Source organism: Chanodichthys erythropterus, chromosome 21 (assembly GCF_024489055.1).
Source record: "Chanodichthys erythropterus isolate Z2021 chromosome 21, ASM2448905v1, whole genome shotgun sequence".
Taxonomy (NCBI): Eukaryota; Metazoa; Chordata; class Actinopteri; order Cypriniformes; family Xenocyprididae; genus Chanodichthys; species Chanodichthys erythropterus.
Genome location: NC_090241.1, coordinates 6,055,787 through 6,078,979, shown reverse-complemented (window position 1 = coordinate 6,078,979; position 23,193 = coordinate 6,055,787). Strand labels below are relative to the sequence as shown.

The 23,193-nt window shown below is 38.1% G+C and overlaps 1 protein-coding gene across 1 annotated transcript in view; it reads left to right on the top strand.

The window, feature by feature from the left end:
- kalrnb (kalirin RhoGEF kinase b) overlaps positions 1-23,193 on the top strand; it is a 116,022-nt gene that overhangs the window by 43,897 nt on the left and 48,932 nt on the right. Inside the window, exons 15-27 of the mRNA XM_067372564.1 lie at positions 4,176-4,342; positions 6,365-6,484; positions 7,872-8,090; positions 8,944-9,093; positions 9,428-9,542; positions 9,802-9,917; positions 16,978-17,100; positions 17,403-17,585; positions 18,737-18,861; positions 19,114-19,180; positions 19,365-19,471; positions 20,380-20,449; positions 20,782-20,871. Coding sequence (XP_067228665.1) covers positions 4,176-4,342; positions 6,365-6,484; positions 7,872-8,090; positions 8,944-9,093; positions 9,428-9,542; positions 9,802-9,917; positions 16,978-17,100; positions 17,403-17,585; positions 18,737-18,861; positions 19,114-19,180; positions 19,365-19,471; positions 20,380-20,449; positions 20,782-20,871 — 1,652 coding nt within the window. The remainder of the gene's footprint in view (positions 1-4,175; positions 4,343-6,364; positions 6,485-7,871; positions 8,091-8,943; positions 9,094-9,427; positions 9,543-9,801; positions 9,918-16,977; positions 17,101-17,402; positions 17,586-18,736; positions 18,862-19,113; positions 19,181-19,364; positions 19,472-20,379; positions 20,450-20,781; positions 20,872-23,193) is intronic.

Genomic DNA, 23,193 nt, shown 5'->3' with positions numbered 1-23,193 from the left:
TATTTATGTCTATTTTTTTTAATAAAATATATATGTTTGTATTTTGTTTATCATATATTAGTGCTGTCAATTGATTAAAAAAATAACTAATTAATTGCACATTTTTTTGTAATTAATCGCAACTTTTTAATATAAAATATTATTTTAATATAATATTATTTAATATAGAAACAACATAGATCAAATATTTGAAAAATACTGTCTTTAACAGGTAGGAAATATACACAAATTCAATAAAGTTATCAAACACTTTACAGCCTTCACTGCATAAATTATAAATTAAATATAGATTAATTTTTATTAAAGCTACACAAGTCAAGAGCAGTGAGTGATTTTCACTTTTTCTTTTGTTCTTTGATTAACATTAATGACAGATAGCAGCAAGTTTATTAGGCTACTGTCACTTTAAGACCTGCCGAACATGACGCGGATCTGACACACATCTTATTTACTCTTTATGTTCATTTAAGACTTTATTTAACTAATATAAGACTGTTACTTTAAGAATGTTACTCAAAAACAGGCATTTTGGCATAATTTTGTGTGTTTTTGTCTACTGTCTGTGTTTGAAGTGGCTTTCTGTGTGCACGAATCGTGTGTGTGTCACTCAGACAGAATATTCACAGACACACAGTTCTCTCATGTGTCTTGTCGTGCTTGAATGGTTTAAAAGCATTTGCGTGAATAAGAGCATAATCATATAATGTCTAGATAAAGGATGATGCGTTAATTTTGACAGCCCTAATATATATATATATATATATATATATATTACATATATAAATTAACATGTGCGACAGCTCATAATTTAGGTACTTATGCCTAATACTTTATGGATCTTATCATCTTGCATGTAGATGGTTTCATGGCTGACCTCCTGTCAGTTTTTATTTGTGCACAGTGTGCTTCTCTTTTATTACAAGCTCTTCTCTCTCACGCCGTGTCACAAAATCATCATTTATGCTTTACCAGTAATGACCTTTTAAAACAAAGCTTTTCGGAGAAATGTGAACAACATTACATCGAACAGTCTTCTTTAAGTTGATATTTGAGGTTTTAAATGTTTCTGTTTGTTGAGTCAGTGTGAAGCAGCCTTTATGGCAGTAAGATGGCTCGCTAATGTCTGCTGTAGGGAACGCAGGAGTGATGATGAGTTAGTGTTGGCTGGAGAGATAAAAGAGTGTGAATCAGTCATAGCTTCACTCCTCTGTGCTCTGTTGCATTTTATTGACAGTTACCACGGACACAACAGCAGAAAGCTGCTACCCACATTATGGGCTGTCTTAGATATGTGTGATGAAAGAGGGAGGGAGAGAAGCGGGGGATTGGGTGGAAATATAAGGATGGAAAATGTGTGTATGACAGCAAGAGAAGGTGAAATGGATTGGAAGGAGTGGAGGGAGATGGAGCTCTATATAGCTCTGGGATCTCTCATATTATTAACTGGCAGGGGTGCAGGGGTGAGGTTGCTATGGAAACCCCCCTTACATCCCCTATACCAAGGTTTCCATGGTGACGGGGGCCTTCGCTCGTCACTTTGGGGTTGCCTCGGACACACTCCATCGCTCACTGTTGGGTTGCCGCGAGGATGCTCGGGATACTGCAGAGTCCGTCCTGTCACTCACAGATCATGTTCCCATGGGAACCGACTCTTGTGGCCCGCTGTGAGGTTGCCATGGAGACAGCCCACGGGCAGGTAGCTGAGGATAAGTGGGGTGATGTAAGGGTTAGTAGAAGGAGGTTAAAACGCCCTATCTGCAGAGAAGAGTCTGTCTCTCGTGCACTTACACAGACGCTGTCACGCACTAATGCGGTTACAGACACGCGAACGCACATATGATCGATTCCAAGCGTTTGACGCTCGGTTGAGCAGCTGGGACGTTCCATCACACACTCACCTGTCTGACACATTCCCCGCTCACATGCCATCATAACTGCTCGCTGAGATGGAGACCTTCAGAGGAGATCTGAGCCATAGTTGTTCACAGCACAGCGCCCCCTGCTGGACAGAGGAAAGTAAATTCACTGGGATAATCTGTAGTCATCTAAAAAAGTGTTGGGTTCTTTTTTATTTTTTGGTAATGATCTGTACACCAACACGCAAATGTGAAGTGTGTAATTCGTTTGATGTTGAGGAAAACGTTCGTTTTTAACGTTACGTTTTTTTTTGTTTTTTTTTTCATGCACTGGTTAATTTTGAGATTTTGACTCCATAACGCCTTCTTTCAGACTAGTGGAAAGAAATCATCCAAAATACACATTTAAGTTTTCGTTGTATTACACTTTATCTATTTGCATGTGTAGATTGCAGTGCTGTCAATCGTTTAATAAAAATTAACTTATTAATCGTGATTAAAGCATTGGAATTTTAAAATTTTTTATATTGAAATAATTTAACAGTTACTCTCCAAATTAATGTAGAAACAACTTAAAGACAGTATATTTTAAATATTTGTTTAATGGCATCTTTTTATGAATGAAGGCCAGTATCACCGATACTGATATCTATATGAAATTGTTTTTTGTTTTTCATTGTTTTTTTAAACATGAATTATATACATTCAACATTACAGTATAACTGAAAGCTATCAATTTCAACATTTATTAGGCTTTAAAAATTAACAACGTTGAATTTAAGTGATTTATAACAATCTTCACATTATAAATGTCATATTTACCTGTGCCCTTCCTACCTGTCTAATAGGTAGGAAATATACAGAAATTGAATAAAGTTATCAAACACTTTACAGTCTTCACTGCATTAACTATAAATTAAATATAGATCTATCCTTATTAAAGATAAAATTTTATCTCTTATCTTTGTTTTTCTATTATCATTAATGACAGACATCACAGCAACTGGTTTATTAAGCTACTGTCACTTTAAGAGCTGCCGCTGCCGAACATGAGGCGGATCTGACGCGCATCTCATTATCTCACAACTCTTTAAATTAATTTAAGATGTTATTTAACTGATTCAAGACTGCTCTTATGAGGATACTCGACAAAGCGGCCATTTTGTCATAACTCTGCTCTGTGTTATTGTTTGTTCAAGCGTGAAAGAGAACCAAAGTCATTGATCAAGTCATTGCATCACTGCAGCTGCAATTAGAAGCATGTACAGGTCTCTGCATGACAGTAATATAATTTCCAGATCAGTGGGCGAGGCCATAATCAGAGGGGTGTTTTTGAGAGCGTTACCTGATTTGCCCACATTAGAGTGTGGGTAGGGTTTAAGGGTGGGGTCGGGTGAAGGGGATAATTTTCATTGCATGATTTATAAACACCCACCAGTTTGAAAACACCCACGAATTTAGAAACACCCACTTTTGTTCTGCAGAGACCTCATATTTGTTGGAAGCTCCGGTTCCCATAGAAACCTGAGACTCACGCTTAGGACTGCACATGCGCATTGGCTCGTCTAGCCTGAAAAATAAGCTTTTTTTAATGTTATTTGAGCATAAGAAACAACATTTATGGGACAGTTCATGTCAGATTTTGTTGCTGATTCGAAATATGTTATTTAATTGTGAGTTCACCAAACAGTTTTGGAGATTTCAGGATACCCCATTCATATACATAGAACTTGGTCTACGATGCCCGAATATTTAAATGTTACTACTTGTTTCAGAATGTTCAAATGTAACGTTTCCATAATGTTTGCAAGATTGAATGTTCCCTTCATGCTTGCATAACCCAAAAAAAGTTTTTTAAATGTTTTTTTTTTTTTTTTAAATGGATGATTTGAACATTAAGAGAACATTCAGAAATAACGTTTTCATAACTTAATGGAAATATTAGCAAAACATTCATAGACCATATTTTTATTAGCTGGGGTTGTACTACTAGAGTCTGCCTGAACAAGTTCGTCTCAAGTCCGAGCCCAAGACAATATTTTCAGGGCCATTCGAACTTAAATGAGCTGGTCTCAACTAGTCATACAAAATGCGGTCATGGACTCGAACTTGAGGCGAAGACGAGTACTACAACACATGAACACAAACAGTATTTGGAGACTTTTTTGTTGTCAAAAGTTTTTGGAACATGATATTTTAGAAAAACAGCATCATTTGTTTGCAGATGCTACTTGGATTTGCAATTTTGATATTTTATCATCTATGCAGTGAAACTGTAAATGTGCATATGTGTTTTTAAAATGCATGTGTGTGTTTCAGGTATGGAACTCACCGGAGAAAAAGACGTTGATTTGGCGTCAAAAGTTCAAGAGCTGCTGGAGTTCTTGAATGAAAAGCAGCATGAGTTGGAATTGAGCGCAGAACACACATACAAACGTCTGGAGCAGTGCTTGCAGCTACGACATCTGCAGGCGGAGGTCAAACAGGTGTGTGTTTAAAACCAGTCGCTACATTTCAGCTTATGCTCACATTTAGGGACCCTACTTGAAGTCACACTCATCGTAATGTCATGAGGAACGCCTGACTGCAGGAAAAAAGCCTGTGCTGTGCTGATGTCCTAGATTCTGACTGATGCCATTAGCCCTGAGTACTGAGTGCCCAGCTAATTGCCTTTATCTTTGACACACACACACACACACACTGTCGCTCATATCCAGACTCTTGTGCGTGGGTGCAGACTGCAGCTCTGTATTTCAGAAAAATGAATCAGTCAGTTCACTTGCAGTATTTCATAGACAGCACTGCTTTCTTATTAGCAGTGTTGTCATCTCGAGACCTCTCAGCTTTATCTTTGTTCTTTAACTAATTATATTGTATCTTATTTCTATATGTACTTTCTTGTACATCAGTTTGGTTAGAAAATGAATGTAAATGTAGGCAGGGTGTTACATAATGTGGGAGTGGGGAATCCCTCTAGCTCAGCTGTAATGTTTCTGCACATTTCACTGATTCTTAAGATATGGAATGAAACATTGAACAGTTTGCCACTAGTTTTGAAAATGGCAGCATTTCTATTTTGATATGAATCAGAGGTGATAACTAGAATGTTCTTATTCAAATCATCTTATTTACTTACCTCAAATATTTAAAATAAATAAAAAGTACAATAAAATTAACAAAAGTAGACATACTAAGTCCTGAGAGAGGGAAAAGGTTTATTAAAAAAAGATTTATTTGTTGAAGGTAAAACCACCAATAGTTTTGGATTCGATTTGGAATAGAATTAGCATTCTATATATATAGTGAAGGTTGGCCCGTGTGGTCCGATCCAACAGACGAGCTACTGTAGCTCAAATTGCTCAAGAAGTTAATGCTGGTTCTGATAGAAAGGTGTCAGAATACACAGTGCATCACAGTTTGTTGTGTATGGGGCTGCATAGCTGCAGACCAGTCAGGGTGCCCATGCTGACCCCTGTCCACCACCGAAAGCGCCAACAGTGGACACGTGAGCATCAGAACTGGACCACGAGCAATGGAAGAAGGTGGCCTGGTCTGATGAATCACATTTTCTTTTACATCACGTGGATGGCCGGGTGTGTGTGCGTCGGAACACATGGCACCAGGATGCACTATGGGAAGAAGGCAAGCCGGCAGAGGCAGTGTGATGCTTTGGACAATGTTCTGCTGGGAAATCTTGGGTCCTGCCATCCATGTGGATGTTACTTTGACATGTACCACCTACCTAAGCATTGTTGCAGACCATGTTCCTTTCATGAAACCGGTATTCCCTGGTGTCTGTGGCCTCTTTCAGCAGGATAATGCTCCTGCCACAAAGTAAAAATGGTTCAGGAATGGTTTGAGGAGCACGACAACAAGTTTGAGGTGTTGACTTGGCCTCCAATTTCCCCAGATCTCAATCAAATCGAGCATCTGTGGGATGTGCTGAACAAACAAGTCCAATCCATGGAGGCTCCACCTTGCAACTTACAGGACTTAAAGGATCTGCTGCTAACATCTTGGTGTCAGATACCACAGCACACCTTCATACAATATAAGGAAGGTGGTCATAATGTTATGCCTGATTAGTGAATATGCCACGTAAACATATATGCCACATTTTAAGTATGTCTAATTAGTAGCTAACAACACCAGTAAACAAAATAGCTATTGACAATGGCAACAATTTAATAGATGGAGCTGAAAATCTGTTTGGAGCCATCCTATAGTATAAATTTATAGTTGAATGCTAGATTTGCAAATATTTATTATTTGACATGGCACATTATTTCCGTATCTGACAGTGTTGAGACATTGAGTTATAGCAAGGAAAACACATTTCTCAAATTCTGTCAGAAAATGGAAAAAGCAGGAGGCTGCACCAAACGTAAATGAATATGTTAACAGATTAATCCGAAATAATTGATTGCCTTTCATTTTTGACTTCTGTAGCCTGTTTTGTCACATGTTCATGTGTGTGTTCATTTGCATGCGTGTGATGATCTGTGCAGGTGCTGGGTTGGATCCGTAATGGTGAATCCATGCTGACGGCGAACACAACGAATGCTGGTTCACTGTCTGAGGCGGAACAACTTCAGAGAGAGCATGAACAGTTTCAGCTCGCTATCGAGGTACACACACACACACATTTTCCTTAATTGATTCAGCAGGGGGCAGCATCATGAGGCTGCAATAAGCTGTAATATGAACATTAATATTAAATATTAAACCTTGTGTACACCATTACCTGCAATTAGGAAATCATTTTTTTCTGCCAATATAAAACAGATTATTTATGTAACCCTGTAGGCATTTTGGGAAATGTTAGAGGGGGTTCTCATTGGAAAAATCATCCCTTTTGTTATGATCTAGCATAAACAGAAGATAAATTGATCTATAAATTATAATGCCCCATTCATCAAAGGGATGAAATACCAAACAGCTGAGTTGATTTTTTTTTTCTGAGCTTCGAAAAAAAAATTACTCAGCAAATTTACGAGCAGTAAAAAGCACATTAGCCTAGAATGAAGACCGAGTTTTAATTCAGCAAATTGCTGCGTATAATTCTCGACTAACGGCAGCCTCTCTAAATCAAAGGAAGTCACTGCTGAGTATTGGCCAGATTTTCCCTTCCGCCAAATATATGTTTTAATCATCTACAGCAGTGGTTCTCAAACTTTTCAGGCCAAGTACCACTTTTCATCAACTCATATTTGCGATGCCAAAACAAATGTGTGAATCAGGCTGCTAGTTTTATTCATTCAGCATGTGCTCTGCTCTGTGAAAGCATCAGACTGTGCTTCACCGCTGATTGTTTTGGCCTTGAACGGCAGGACGTCTAACTGATCGTGTCTTAATTGCTCTCCGCCTCTTCTGCGGTCCTGGCAGTTGACAAACTTAATTTAAGTACACCTCAAGAGTTGAAACGAGCCACTTCTTGAGAGTAAGGGTGTGCATTGGGAAAAAATAATGTCTATATTTTCTGGAATTTAGTTTTTTTTAACTTGTTTGGATGGTTTAAGTGATCTGTTTACTGCAGGTGGTGATATTTGCTACATTAAATTTATTTCCAAGTACAAATAGATTTTCAAACAGAATTTTACAACAGTTCAGTAAACAAGAAGTTAATATTTTGAGTACATTTTAGATACAATATTGTCAACATTTTCTGTTTTTCACCCATCCAAGTGCACATACACAGCAGTGAGTATTGAACACACACACACTGTGAACTCACACCCAGAGCAGTGTAATATTGCTAAACTATATTACAGAAATATAAGTCAAAAACTCATAAGGGACATTTTTCCCCCCATATTGATTTTCATTCTAATTACATTCTACTAGGCTACATCACTCAGCGAAAGTGTGAACTCTCAAGACATGTTTTTGTTTGGTTATTTGCAAAGTGAGTGACATACTTGTTACTGTCAGCTTCCACATTTCATCAATTGTAATATTATCGTAGATAATACATAGTGCACAGCCTTACTTGAAAGCCCCTCTCTTTGCCCATAGTCTCTGCTCCATGCTGACTCCCTCCAGCGCACCCACCAGAGCGCCCTGCAGCTCCAGCAGAGGGCGGAGCTGCTGTTGCAGGCGGGTCACTATGACCCAGACGCTGTCCGGGCCTGTGCCGAGACCGTGGCCCTGCACTGGCAAACCCTCATGCTGAAGATGGAGGACAGATTAAAGCTGGTTAATGCCTCTGTGGCCTTCTACAAGACGTCTGAACAGGTGGGTTTTATTGAAGTATGTGATGATTACCATCAGTGCCAACAAGTGCTATTGGCTGAAATTGTGGTTGAGAATGTGAACTAGTGATAAACGTGTAGATTTAAGTTAAAACGGGTCTTTTTTTAGATTCAAAGTCTATGTATGTTTATTATAAGTCTTATGTACATGGTACTTAGGTAACATTTCTTGAAATGATGTTGAAAACGGTTGTGCTGCTTAATTCTTTTGTGGAAACAGTGATACATTTTTCCATGATTCTTTGATTAATAGAAAGTTCAGAAAAACAGCATTTGTTTGAAATCCTTTTTTTTTTTATTTGTAACAGTGTAAACAACTCTACTGTCACTTTTGGTCAGTTTAATGCATCCTTGCTGAATAAAAGTATTCATTTTGTTCAAAAATAAATAAATAAATAAATAAATAAAATCTTACTGACCCCAAACTTTGGAATGGTAGTGTATATTAGTTTAACCTGTGCTAATAAATTAGAATTTTTAAAAATCTAAAAATACATCATAAATAAAATACAGTTTAGAAATCTCCCAACACCCCGTATTCATTGCTGGCACCTCACATACAGTCACATGACAACCTTTGAGATAAAAGAGCCGCTGACATTGCCAAGAACAACTTGCTTTAAAGTTACATTGATTTGGCTATTTTGATATTATCGCCCATTAATCATGCCCACTTTTCCTTTAACAGAAATGTTAGCTCCCCCTAGTGTCAGTTCCAACGTCTTCTGAAAATACACTCCATTATCAGATTTTTTTTTTTTTTTAACTAGACTAGACTTAAGATAAGCTTTGTGTTGCTACTGTGTGTGTGCGCGTGTAACATATGTCCACCTCAGGTATGTAATGTGTTGGAGAGTCTGGAGCTGGAGTACAGGAGAGAGGAGGACTGGTGCGGAGGTCATGATAAATTGGGCTCAATGGCAGAGACTGACCACGTTAGCCCTCTCATCAACAAACACCTGGAGCAGAAAGAAGCCTTTCTCAAGGTACACCTCACACACACACAGACTCAAACACCTGCAATAATTCATCTGCTCTCTCACCAGTTTGTCCTTTTTATATTTTTAAAAACTGCATCTGCAGCAACATTTCACCATATGTGACCACATATGTGTCAGTTTAAATAGGTCACAGCATGTAAAACATGTTTTCATTTGTAATTTGTAAGAAACCTTGACTAAAATTATTAATGTTTGTGTCAAAACCACTATCCACCTCCTAAAACTTCAGTTGTTATTAACATGGTAAATGTTGAAGTCACCGTACAGTTTTGGTTTATGTACACTGACTCTACAAAATGTTTTATTTCTCTGGTTCTAGGCATGTACTTTAGCACGTCGTAACGCTGAGGTCTTTCTCAAATACATCCATCGAAACAATGTGAGCATGCCTGGGGTCGCCACCCACAATCGAGCCACTGAGTCCCAAGTCAAAGGTCAGGACTCCTTAAAGGCATTATACCTGCAAAATATACAGTCTGTCTGTATGTGATTGTGCCTGAATGTTTGTAATTGCAGTGCATGTCATGGTTTTTCTAGCGCCTCATGCCATGAGCGCCACATTTTTAAGATGCCCTGTGAAGTTTTCAGTTTTGATAAATGGGATTTAAAACCCATTTTGCAGAGTTTACCTAAAAGTCATGTTATAGCCTTAACTGTGCATTAATCACGTCTTGTATGTTTTCTTATGTTTAGCCATCCTGAGTGAGCTGCTACAGAGGGAAAACCGTGTCCTTCATTTCTGGACTATGAAAAAAAGACGTTTAGACCAGTGCCAACAGTACGTTCTGTTTGAACGACATGCCAAACAGGTGAGTGAAAGAGTTTTATAAATGCAAATGTTTTGAAGTATTTAATAACATTGGTGGTTTTGGTTTAGTCTTCTCTTGTAAAAAAGAGCTTTAGCATACTTAAAGGTGCCATCGAACGTTTTTTCACAATATGTAATATAAGTCTTAGGTGTCCCCTGAATGTGTCTGTGAAGCTCAAAATACCCCATAGATTTTTTTTTTATTAATTTTTTTAACTGCCTATTTTGGGGCATAATTAGAAATGTAGTTATTATTGCTCCATCTGCCATTTTTCGCTATTGTTCTTGCTTGCTTACCTAGTCTGATGATTCAGCTGTGCACATCTAGACGTTATTACTGGCTGCCCTTGTCTAATGCCTTGAACATGGGCTGGCATATGCAAATATTGGGGGCGTACACCCCGACTGTTACGTAACAGTCGGTGCTATGTTGAGATTCGCCTGTTCTTTGGAAGTCTTTTAAACAAATGAGATTTATATAAGGAGGAGGAAACAATGGAGTTTGAGACTCACTGTATGTCATTTCCATGTACTGAACTCTTGTTATTTAAAAATGCCAAGATAAATTCAATTTTTTATTATTTTTTTTTTTTTTTTTTTTTTTTTTTTTTATTGAAGGAGTAAAACAACATACATTAATACAATCCAAGATACAATTTACTTCCTTCTATTTTAAATATAACAACACCACCCCCTCTCCACCCACCCAAACCTATCCCTTCCCTAGACAGCTTAGCTACAACAAAACCGCATAATGTCTGACATCTTTTCAAGGCATAGACCCATGCATACCACTACATAGTGATGATAATATTATTATTACAATAATAGTATTGCAGTGTGAATAGATAAAAGAAGATATAATAATAGTTATTATTATTTTTAGCCATTCTGTGAGACAAATTACACTGAGGACAAAACATCAAATACAGCATCACCAAAAAAAAAAAAAAAAAAAAAAAAGGTAAAGAGAAAGATACATATATGGAGAGTAAAAAAAATTAACAACTGGGTAATTCTTTCAAATTTTTAAAATATGACAAAATGGGTTCCCATTTTGAGTAAAACATGTCCACCGATCCCCTTAATGTAAATTTTATCTTCTCTAATTTTAAAAAGGACATAACATCTTCTAGCCAATCTGTCACAGAAGGAGGGGTAGGGGATTTCCAACATAACAAAATTCTTCTGCGGGCCAATAAAGAGGTGTAAGCAATAATGTCCCTCTGGGATGCAGTTAAAGAAATTATCATAGTGTCACTGGGGGCTCCAAAAATACCTATTGAAGGACAAGGCTGCAATATCACCCCAAGGGCATCACTGATAGTTTTAAACACCAATGCCCAATAATTATTTAGAGAGGAGCAAGACCAAAACGAATGCGTCAGACTGGCTGGGGCAAAGGAGCACTTATCACAGGCTGCATCTACTCCAGGATATATTCCAGCTAACCATGCCTTGCTCAGGTGAACCCTGTGCAGCACTTTGAATTGTATGAGCCCTAACCTAACAGAAGATGATGATGAGTGGACCTTTTTAAGCGCCTCCCTCCATAAAGTCTCAGATAGCTCAATGCCCAATTCATCTTCCCATCTGGATTTAATTTTATCCAGATTGTACTCTTTCAAAGACATGAGCTGGGAGTATAAAAGTGAAATCAATCCTTTATTATAAAAATTGAGAGTAAGATTATCTAAAGGTGAGGTAGGAGGAAGGTCAGGGAAGGATGGGAATTTGTTTTTAACAAAATTGCGAATCTGAAGATATCTAAAAAAGTGGTTTTGTGGGAGATCATACAATCTGCAGAGGTTCTCAAAACTGTTGAATAAACCTTCAGTATATAAATCTTTGATGCATTTCAACCCGGAAACTACCCATTGTCTAAATGATGAGTCCAGTGTAGATGGAGGGAATAAATGATTTTTGTAAATAGGACCCAAAACCGATGCAGATGTAAATTTATAGTGACAACGAAACTGATTAAAGATCTTGAGAGTAGAAAGTACAATAGGATTGGATGTGAATAGAGAAGCTTTCAAAGGCAAGGAAGAATACACTAAAGCAGGGAGAGAAGAAGAGTGACATGTATGTGCTTCAATTAAACACCAATTTGTTTCTGGGCAATGAAGCCAAAATAATATCTTCTGAATATTTGATGCCCAGTAATAATGAGTAAAACTTGGAAGACCTAAACCACCAACATCGCGTGTCCTTTGAAGAACATGTTTGTTAACCCTGGGGATCTTATTTTCCCAAATGAAAGAGGATATGGATTGGTTGATTAAATGGAAAAAAGATTTGGGCAAAAAAACTGGTAGGGACTGAAACAAATAAAGGAACTTGGGAAGAATTGTCATTTTCACTGAATGTATTCTTCCAGCTAAAGTAAGGGGAAGACTATGCCACCTTTCCAACTCTGCCTTTACTTCTTTTAACTGAGCTTTATAATTGGCTTCAAACAAAGAGGAAAAGGAGCGCGTCATATGAATTCCAAGGTATTTAAACCCATCAAGAGAAAAACGGAAGGGTAATGATTCTTGTTGAATTTGTAAGGCCAAATTATTAATGGGGAAACATTCACTTTTTTGGAAATTTAATTTATATCCAGAAAAGTTACCAAACCGACCTAATAATGATATAATTAGAGGACAACTAGATATGGGGTCACTGATGTAAAGCAAAAGGTCATCGGCGTATAAAGACACACGATGTTCAATACCCCCTCGCTTAATTCCTTTGAATGCTGTTGATGTTTTCAGAGCTATTGAAAGAGGCTCAATTACAATGGCAAAAAGGAGTGGGGACAGTGGGCATCCTTGACGAGTCCCACGCGTTAATGGAAAAAAGTCTGATCGGGAATAATTGGTCCGAATGGAAGCTGAAGGGGACTTATATATTAATTTAACCCAAGACATAAAAATATTACCAAAACCAAACTTTTTAAGACCGCAAATAAATATGGCCATTCAATTCGATCAAACGCCTTCTCCGCATCCAAGGAAATAACTACCTCTGGGTGCGGAGAAGGATCAGAAAGATACATTATGTTAGCAAGTCTACGAATATTAGAAAAGGATTGGCGACCTTTAATAAATCCCGTTTGATCGTCTGAAATTATTGAAGGAAGGACACGTTCTAAACGAAATGCTAACACTTTAGCTAATATTTTAATGTCAGTATTTAAAAGAGATATGGGGCGATATGATTCACACTGGGTGGGATCTTTATCTTTTTTAAGGAGGAGTGAAATGGATGCTTGCGAAAAAGTTGGAGGCAAAGAGCCTGCCTCCAATGATTCCTTGAAAACATGCAGAAGAATTGGTGCAAGTTTCTCCCTAAATTTCTTATAAAAATCTATAGGGTACCCATCAAGGCCCGGAGACTTCCCACTCTTCATTGCCATAATGGCCCTACTGATTTCCTCAATCTCAAGGTCATGCTCTAAATCTTCCATCTTATCTGATTGCAGGGTGGGAGTATCTAAATTATCTAAGAAATTTTCCATATCTGTTGGATCTGAAGGGAATTCAGAAGTATATAATGAGGAGTAAAAGGTTTTAAAAGTTTTGTTAATTTCTTCTAGGTTGCTAGTTAAAGTTTGATTAGAGTCCTTTATCTGGGAAATAAGACGGGAAGCAGCCTGACGTTTCAACTGGTGAGCCAAGAGCCGGCTTGATTTGTCTCCATACTCATAGTAAAGACCACGTGTCCTCATTATTAATTGCTCTGCATGAGTAGTGGATAAAAAATTAAACTTTGTCTGCAATTCCACTCTTTTTTTACGTAATTCAGCTGTAGGTGATTCAGAATATCGTCTGTCTAAATCTAATATGGATTGTGAGAGTGCTTGCAGTTCCTTCTTACGTTCTTTATTAGCATACGATGTATAAGATACTATTTGGCCCCTCAAGTAAGCTTTCAAAGTCTCCCAAAGTAAGGAATAAGACACTGTATCCGTTTTATTGAATTCCAGAAACGTGTCTATATTAGTTGAGACAAAGTTACAGAATTTATCGTTAGATAGTAGTAATGAATTAAATGACCAGAGAGGGCGTTCCCTGATGTTTGAAGGGAAATGCAGGTCCAGCACAACAGGTGCATGATCGGAAACAACTATAGCCGAGTAGTCAACTTTCTTAACCATTGATATAAACAAGTTGTCTATAAAAAAATAGTCTAATCTAGAAAAGGAGTGATGGACATGGGAATAAAAGGAGAATTGCCTTGTCATTGGGTTTAAGAATCTCCAAGGATCCACACAGCCGTTCTGTTGCATAAATAGAGAAAAAGCCTTTGCCATATCAGAAACATTGCTACTAGAGCTGGACCTGTCAAGCTGAGGATCGAAAACACAATTAAAATCTCCAGCAAATAACAAATGATGTGTATTAAGCTTGGGAATTAATGATAGGAGACTATTTGCAAACTGAACATCATCCCAATTGGGAGCATAAACGTTAACTAAAACCACTGGGACTTGAAAGAAAGATCCAGAGACAATAACGTAACGACCATTAGGGTCACAGATTGTGTCAGAAGGTATAAATTGTACTCTCTTATTAATTAAAATTGCCACACCTCTTGATCTACTGTTAAATTTGGAATGAAAAATTTGACTAACCCATATCTTGCGAATTCTATTGTGATCCTCTGGTCTTAAATGTGTTTCCTGTAAAAATAATATATCTGGTTTGAAAGATTTAAGATGGGAGAAAACTTTAGCTCTTTTAACAGGACCGTTTAATCCCCTGACATTCCATGTCATCAGCCTCACAGGATGACCTCCATTATCATCACCTATATTACCTGAGTGATGTAAAAATTAGAAGCATGCAAGGGTTCTAAACTGAAACAAATTTTAACCATAAATGACAAAAAAAGAGATACCAGACCTAGAAACCAGAGGTAATCAATGCTGCCAGCCGCCCTTCCCACCCCCAAACGAAACAGGAAAAGAACAGTATAATACCTAGATCTAATTCCCCAGCTGAGGATGATCGCAGATAAACAAAGATTAATGAAAAGACTTCCAAAGTATGCAAACTAACAACAAATGGAGTCATATACAATGTGGATGTAGCCCCCTTCTAAAAGAAGTTCAGAAACAAAAATTGTCAACTTTTGAGTACATTATCCGGCTTTGAATAATAATAATAAAAATAAAAGCCAAAATGGAGTGTACAATTATTTCCATAAGTCCAGTTCAGCCTCGGGTTTTACACATACGATATAAAACCAACAGTTTTCTAATTCTTACCCGAGGAAACGAAAGCAACGTCTTTGCACATTATTCTTCACCCCAGTGAGTACGGTAGAACTCATTGGCTTCCTCTGGCGTGCCAAAGAGGTGTGTTTTCCCATCATGAGTAATACGGAGCCTTGCAGGGTACAAGAGACCAAATCGGACTCCCTTCTCGTAGAGCCGAGACTTAACATCTTTAAACGCCGCTCGCTTTTTCCCTAGTTCAGCGCTGAAATCCTCGTGGAAAAACACTCTGTGTCCACGAAAGAGCAGCTCCCGCTGTTGCCTGCTGAATCGGAGGATGCGATGCTTATCCTGGAAAAAGTGGAAAAGAACCAGAAACACTCTGGGTTTGGTCTGCTTGGCCCTTGTATCGTTAGTTGGATTGGGTCCGACTCGATGTGCACGAGAAAGAACAAGAGGACTCGTAAAAAAGTCCTTCCCCAGCACTTCCTCAAAAAACTCAGTCATAAATTTAATCGGGTCTGACCCTTCCAGCCTTTCAGGGATGCCCACCACTCTCATGTTAGATCTCCGTGAGCGATTCTCGAGATCGTCCAGCTTTTCCTTCAGGAACAGGTTCTCTTTCCGTAGCGCAACCATTGAAACCTCGACATTCGCCAGCCTGTCACTGTAATCATTTAGCCCGTCTTCAACCTCGCGAAGTCGTTCGTCATGAGCTTCGTAATATGATTTAACTTGTTCCAATGTCGCGTTCACAGGTGACAGTGCGCCAGCCAGCTCTGTTTTTAAAAGTGAGTGAACTACTTGCGTCATGTCAGAAAGGAGCGCTGACCGGAGTTTTTCGAGATCTTCAGGTAAAGCCGTTAGGCCCTCAGGCGGTGGTGCCATTTCGTCGGTCTTACTCGAAGGAGCTTCGCCGTCTCTGTCGACAGTTTTATTCCGAATTTGCTTTCTACTCGCCATTTTTGTTCCTCCTAGATTTCACGTAATATCAGCTGCCAGATAATAGACTGTAATGGACTAATATCGAAAGAATAACGACCAAATGAACGAAAGAGGTCGGGAGCTACGCTCGTGTGCGCCTACTCACGCCATGCTTAACCCGGAAGTCCCTCAATTTTTTATTCTAGGGCACCTTTAAAATGGTATTTTATAGTTAAGAATATAGTTAAGAATAGTTAAGAATATACTTAAGTAAAAACTTAATGTAGTCTTAATTGCATCTTTATATTTAATTTCATAATTACTTTTATTGTCCTTGATATATGGTTAAAAGTGTATTTTCGAATGTACTGACAAGAATTTATGGTAAAATATTTCATGTCATTTCTGTTGAAACTTGTATGTCATGTATTTAAATACATTGGTAATTACACCATTGTAATGATGAAGTTGCACATTTATATATTAAATATATTAAATTTAAATGTAATATCGAATAACACACTACTTGGTTATTTACATGTGCTTTAGTATGTTAGTCAACACATAAAAGTGGTTCTTCAAACCACAACAAAAGATTATGAAAACAATGATTTCAAATGTATTTTAAAGTAAAACTTTTAATTTGACATTATTACAAAGTTCACTTTTTAAGGGAACTTAAGTTGCATTTATTTCATTAAAATTATATATTATCTGCTAGTATACTTGTAAGATTTGAAGTACACTACAAATGCACAATCAATACAATTAATGCACTTCTTTTTCTCAAGATTTAGGAACTTTATGTTTAAACCATTAGTCAGACATTTATCTAGTAGAAAATGGAAATATGCTTATCCAATGAGAGGAGAGATTCTGAACAAACACATTAAATGACTTTTACCTTTTTAAATCTGTGCCCTCTATGCAGGCCATTGACTGGTTACAGGAGACAGGAGAATATTTTTTATCCTCACACACATCGCCTGGTGATACCAGCGAAAAAACTCAGGAACTACTAAAAGAGTATGAAGATTTCCGTGTGTCCGCTAAGGTAAAAACATTGGTAACGGTCATTGATGATGATTATTGAAAATTCATTCACTGTCATATTGTTCCAAACTTTCATGCTTTTGTGGAACACAAAAGGAGAAATGTTATCAAGAATATCCCGGCCTTTCTACCAAATAACAAAACTCAAAATGCACCATAAACGTATCATAAATGTGGTCCAAACAACCAAAGACCTGTTTAGGCTCTATCTAAACATTTGTGTTTGATTGTGTTTTGAGCTCTGCACATGTTTAGGCAAACGCATCTGTTCACTCTGACCTGATGCTGGTTCTTTTCTTTCAGCAAACGCAGGAGAAGGTGAAGCTGTTGATCCAGCTAGCTGGTAGTTTGGTGGAGAAAGGGCATGTCCATGTGACTGAGCTCAAGAGGTGGGTGTCCACGGTGGACAGACGGTACCGAGACTTCTCCATGCGGATGGGTCAGTACCGCTGCAGCTTGGACCGAGCGCTGGGATTGTGTTCTGAGGTGAGATGCCAAGCAAAGCCAGTTTATTTCTTTTAGGAAATATATCCTGCATTAATTCTTCTTTTCATGTATTATTTAATATATTTATAAATCTTAATCTCATATCATGAATCAAAAGTTTAGATCAGATTTAAAAAAAGGCTTAAAAACACTTTTGAAAATTCATCTTTTAATTTTTGGTCTATGTAGCAGAACCAGATTTCACCAAATGCAACATGTTGCTGGATCAACATCTTTGTTGATCCTAGAACAACATTCCAATCAACCAATCAGATTTGAAGGACAAGTGTACACTTTATGTCAAGTTTAGGCTTACAACCAGGGTTAGGTGCTTCTACATCAGTGTTATTCATCATTTCCCTCTGATTTTAGGGATACGTTATGGGTAGGGTTAGGTTTAGGGGTAGAGATATGGTTAGGATTAATTTCAGACAGGAATATTGTTCCAGGATCAACAAAATATGTTGATCCAGGAACGCGTCTAACTCGCCAAAATCAGGACATGCGTCTATGTACATATGCGTCAGAAAGATGTCTTTGGCCGTTGCAGTGCATGTCATGGTTTTTCAGCGCCTCACGCCATGAGCGCTACATTTTTAAGATGCCCTGTGAAGTTTTCAGTTTTGATAAATGGGATTTAAAACCCCTTTTGCAGAGTTTACCTAAAAGTCATGTTATAAAAGTTCGAGTAATATTTAAAGTGAAAGAGAAGGTGCATATTTACATATTTAGGAGCTACTATCATTCAAAAGTTTGGGGTCAGTAAGATGTTTTTGAAAGAAGTCTTGTATGTTCACTGAGGCTGCATGTATTTATTCAAAAATACAGGAAAAACAGTTATATTGTGAAATATTAAAATTGAATATGGTAATTTGGTGCTCAAGTAACATTTCTTGTTAATATGAATGTTGAATGTTGCTTAATTCTTTTGTAGAAACTGTGATCCATTTTTTCCTGGATTATATTATTAATAGAAAGTTATTTATACATATATTTATAAATCTAAATCGTTGTCTTTAATTTTTTTAATCCTGTTCAACTGTTTATACTGTTTTAAAGGATCATATCATGAGGAATCAAAAGTTTAGATCAGATAAAAGAGATTAAAAACATACTGTAATTTTCAGTATTCCCTCTGACCTCTCCAACAGGACAATAAAGATCTGGAGCTGGACAATATTCCCGCCAGCCTGACCCACACTGACCCAGAGGTCAACCTCAATGACCCTGACCATGAAGTTAATGAGGAAAAGAAGAAATCTGCCAGAAAGAAAGAGTGAGTGATGAAGATTTTAAATATGACTCAGAATCCTTATACTGTGTGCCAGCTTCCTGTGCACAGGTTAAGCCGATAGTACCAAACTACATAACAGCATCAATAGCTTCTTCTTCACACAAAATCCTTTTTAATCTAAATCATTTCCTGAGGAATTAGCTTTTTGTTATGAAGTGCTGTCTCAGACGTTCTTTGCATTTGAATGTCTGTAATTTGCTGGGCTTTCAGTGAGGCATTTTGGTCTCTCTTTAGGTATATTATGGCTGAGCTGCTCCAGACAGAAAGAGCTTATGTACGAGACCTACAGGAGTGTTTGGAGGTGAGAGTGTTTCTTCTGCCAAAGAGAAGAGTTTTTCTTAGTGATCTCAGACAGTCATGGCTTTTGATAGCAACAATCATCCAAGGCTGCATTATTATATACTGTACCTCGCCTGAAATATTGTCTGAGTTACAGGAATTGTGAACAAAGGATGAACTAACCTTCCTTGTGAATTTATGCACAGACTTTTCTCTGGGAAATGACGAGCGGTGCAGAGATCCCATCTGGAATTGCGAATAAGGAACATGTGATCTTTGGGAATATTCAGGAGATTTATGAATTCCACAACAAGTATGTTTTCAAACAGGCTTTATTTCCAGGTTTATGTACATTGATTTGCATATGCGCTATAGCTTAGCAGTAAAGCTTTCACTTTGATGGCTCATAAAGCTGAAACTTTGATGGTCTGTGTAAGTATGTGAATAATTAGTAGCACTTGTCAAGGAGATCTATATTACCTGGATAAACTATTCTGTAACAGTATGTTCTGTTAGCATTCCCATTCTTCTTAATGGTAGTTGCTTAGCTGGCGCATTTTCACCCTAGAGTACGGCACTTACATTCTACCATCTTTGCACATGGCACAGGCTCAGTTTTTATCTCAAGTAGTGTTGTTATGGTTAACTAAAACAAAAGCATCTAAAAAATTATTTTGTTAATTGTTATAAAGCTGAAATAAAATAAAATAAATATTATATATTAAAACACTACATAATATTAATAAAATATACTAAATATATATTTTATTTCATATAAAATATAATATTAATAAAATAAAAATGAAAAAAAAAACAATTGAAAATTAGAAATGAAAAAACAAATAGCTAAAATTACATAAATATTAAAATATTAGTAATTCATAAAATGAAATTATTCTTTAATAGTATATAAAATAATATTTAATAAAATAAAACTCTCAAGAGCAGGTTGACTGATGTGCCAATGTATATTTAATACAATTTAATATTTCAACCATTCAAACTAACTCAAGGCAGAATGATCATGTTCATCAATGTTCATCAGCCAATGCTGATATTCTCAAAATGGCCAAATATTGGTCATTCACTAGGAACAACCACCTTAGCAACAGCATGGCAAACACTCACTACACACTTGTTTGCTACGACACGGTTCACTCATATTTTTTCAGAAAGTGTAAAAAAATAGTTGTGTTTTACCATTATTTTTTGTTTTTACAGCATTTTTCTGAAAGAGCTGGAAAACTATGAGCAGCTTCCAGAAGATGTGGGCCATTGTTTTGTCACATGGGTGAGATACAGATGAATCATTGTCTTTTTTCCTCAACATTTTCTTTGTTAGGAGAACATATTGTGATTTCAGTATGGACAAGTCATCATCATTTTACTCCATATGAATATTTAAAAAGCAGTGTGTGCTAAGAGGCTGTAAAAATGGGAAATTTGCCCACGCTGCATTTCGTTGATCATTATTTAAATCTTGAACAGTCCAAAATATCAATTCAGCTGTAAAGTATTAATGTTCATAAGTTTCTTCTGGTTTCTTCTGCTTCTGGTACTTTTAAACTCCGGTGAGGTTGTTTGGAACATAAATAGTGAATGTTTTTTCCCCTTGTTCTGAAGGCTGATAAATTCCACATGTATGTCACCTACTGCAAAAACAAGCCTGACTCCAGTCAGCTCATCCAGGGCCAGGCCGGGAGGTTCTTCGATGTGAGTCGACTCTCTTTTTTCTCTCAGTTCATTTTTGAAGGTTTGTGTGACATGGAGGTAAGATGCTAGAGACGACTCAAAGAGCAGACAGGGGGCACCAGAGAGCTGCTGTCACCCACCCTGACTACTCTCCCAGCTAACAGGGAATGTTCTCAGAACTAGCTATGAACAAATTATGAACAAACATTCTTCCATTAACATTATAGAATGTTCGTTCAAAGTTATCTGGCATAAAAGCATTCGTCTCTTTTTTAAACTACTTGTTACAGAATTTTCATGGAACATTCAAAAGTAATGTTCCCATAATGTTTGAAGAATGTTAAAATGGAATGTTTCTTTAACGTTTGCATATCTACGTTTTTAAAACATGTAAAAAACGTCTCTGGTTACGACTTGTTTCCCTGAGAGGAGAAAAAAACACTGTATCATGACAACGATGCTATGGGGAACACCTCAACGTGACTGTGTCTGAAGCCCGTGTGCAACTATTCCAATTCTGATTGGCAAAATGTCACCCTGTGACTTGTGACAGCTTACCGCGGAAACTATAAAGGATACCCGGAACAAAGGATACCGCGACGTTGCAGGTTCCCTCTCACGGAACCATGGTTACAGTTGTACATTCCTTTTGAAGTGAATCCTATGCTGCATCATGATGAGAATGCTATGGGGAATGAAACACCTACTGCACCATACTGACAAATGCCTTGTGTGAAGTCACTACGAGCACAGCTTAGGACGAAAGCACTCAAAACCCTGGTGAAGAGCATTCCAGCAGCTGGTCAGTCATATGCCACTAGGCAGTCCGGTGGATGTAAAAGTCAAGAGCCCTTACTGGGCAAAGCACGTTTAGCTTTTCTTGGTCCACCGACAAAAATGGAGGAGGATGAAAGGCCTGCAAGATCACTGCAAAGTTGGATGGAACTTTAGGCAAAAAGGCCCGGTTTCACAGACAGGGCTTAGACTAAGCCAGGATTAAGCCTTAGTTCAGTTAAGAGTATTTATGCAGCTTTTATAAACGTACCCTAGAAAAACACATTACTGGTGTGCATCTTGAGACAAAACAATGGCTCTGACATATTTTTAGATACCTCAGTGCGAGTTACTTTCAGTTTAAACAGCTCAATCATGCATTTTAGTCTAGGACTAGCTTAAGCCTTGTCTGTGAAACCGGGGGAATGGGTTTAGGGTGAAGAATCGCTACCTAGAGCAATTCTTGGCAGGAGAAGGCAACTGACAGTGCCTGCAGATCTCTTACCTTCTTGAGTCCATTGGCTCAAAGGGTGCCAGGGACAACCCCTCTAAGACCATGGCCAGAACTCTTACATGATCAACAGGCCTCAACCTCAAAGAGCCACAAAGGAAACAAATTTCTAAGTGGTGTCTCCTCAAAGATCCATTGCCTTACAGTGTATTTAAAGCAGCTATAGGTGCCACGTAGACCTTAAGCGAGGAGGTGGATAGACCAGCAGAAAAACGATCCCGAAGTAACTCCAGCACTGAATCCACCAGGCATTTAACTGGGTCCAACTGGTGTCCTCTGCACCATAAAGTGAAGACTCTCCACTTTAAGGTGTTCAAGAGTTTAGGATGGTCTCAACAGCCTTGGCCATATCTGTATCATGGCATCCGGCTCCAGTAAAGGTGGATGCGTGAGGAAAAAACAGAGTGGACAGTGTGTTGTTTCCTTGGATGCAAACCAATTCACTTCCCTCGGCCGAATCACCTCCAAATCAACTCCATTTCAGGGTAGAGTCTGTCTCGACAGGATGTCTGCTCCCTGCTTTAGATACCCCATTCCCCATTCTGTGAGGGACCGTCAGAAGCGTCCTGCGATGACAAGAGGCCTCCAGCACAGGTCCCTGGGACAGAGACCAAAGTTTCTTCCACATCACCAAAGCGTGATTGCAACTGTGCATAACCTTGATCATGCAAAATGGGTTGCCTGTGGGGAAAACCCCTTGGTCTTGAGCCATCACAATGGCAGGGAATGACCAACATATTCCTCTAGAACCCTCCTCGGAGGAGGTGAGCCTCCCAGTGCTACAACGTTTCGGGGCGGAGACTGGGACATGACCTCGCTGGACACATGAACACCGCTGAACCCTAAAGCACTAGAGGTGGTAGGGGTAGCAGATCGTTTTCTTCAGAGACATATTTGGCAGAAATTGCCATGCTGCTAGTCTGAAAGAGATATTAGCCTCTCGAGACTGATCTCTGGTGTAAGCTGAGTAACATGCAAAGTGCCCTGAAATGGCTCTCTGTCAGGGGGCGACCGAATGTACTTCTCCAATACCCTCCTCGGAGGGAGTGAGCCTCACA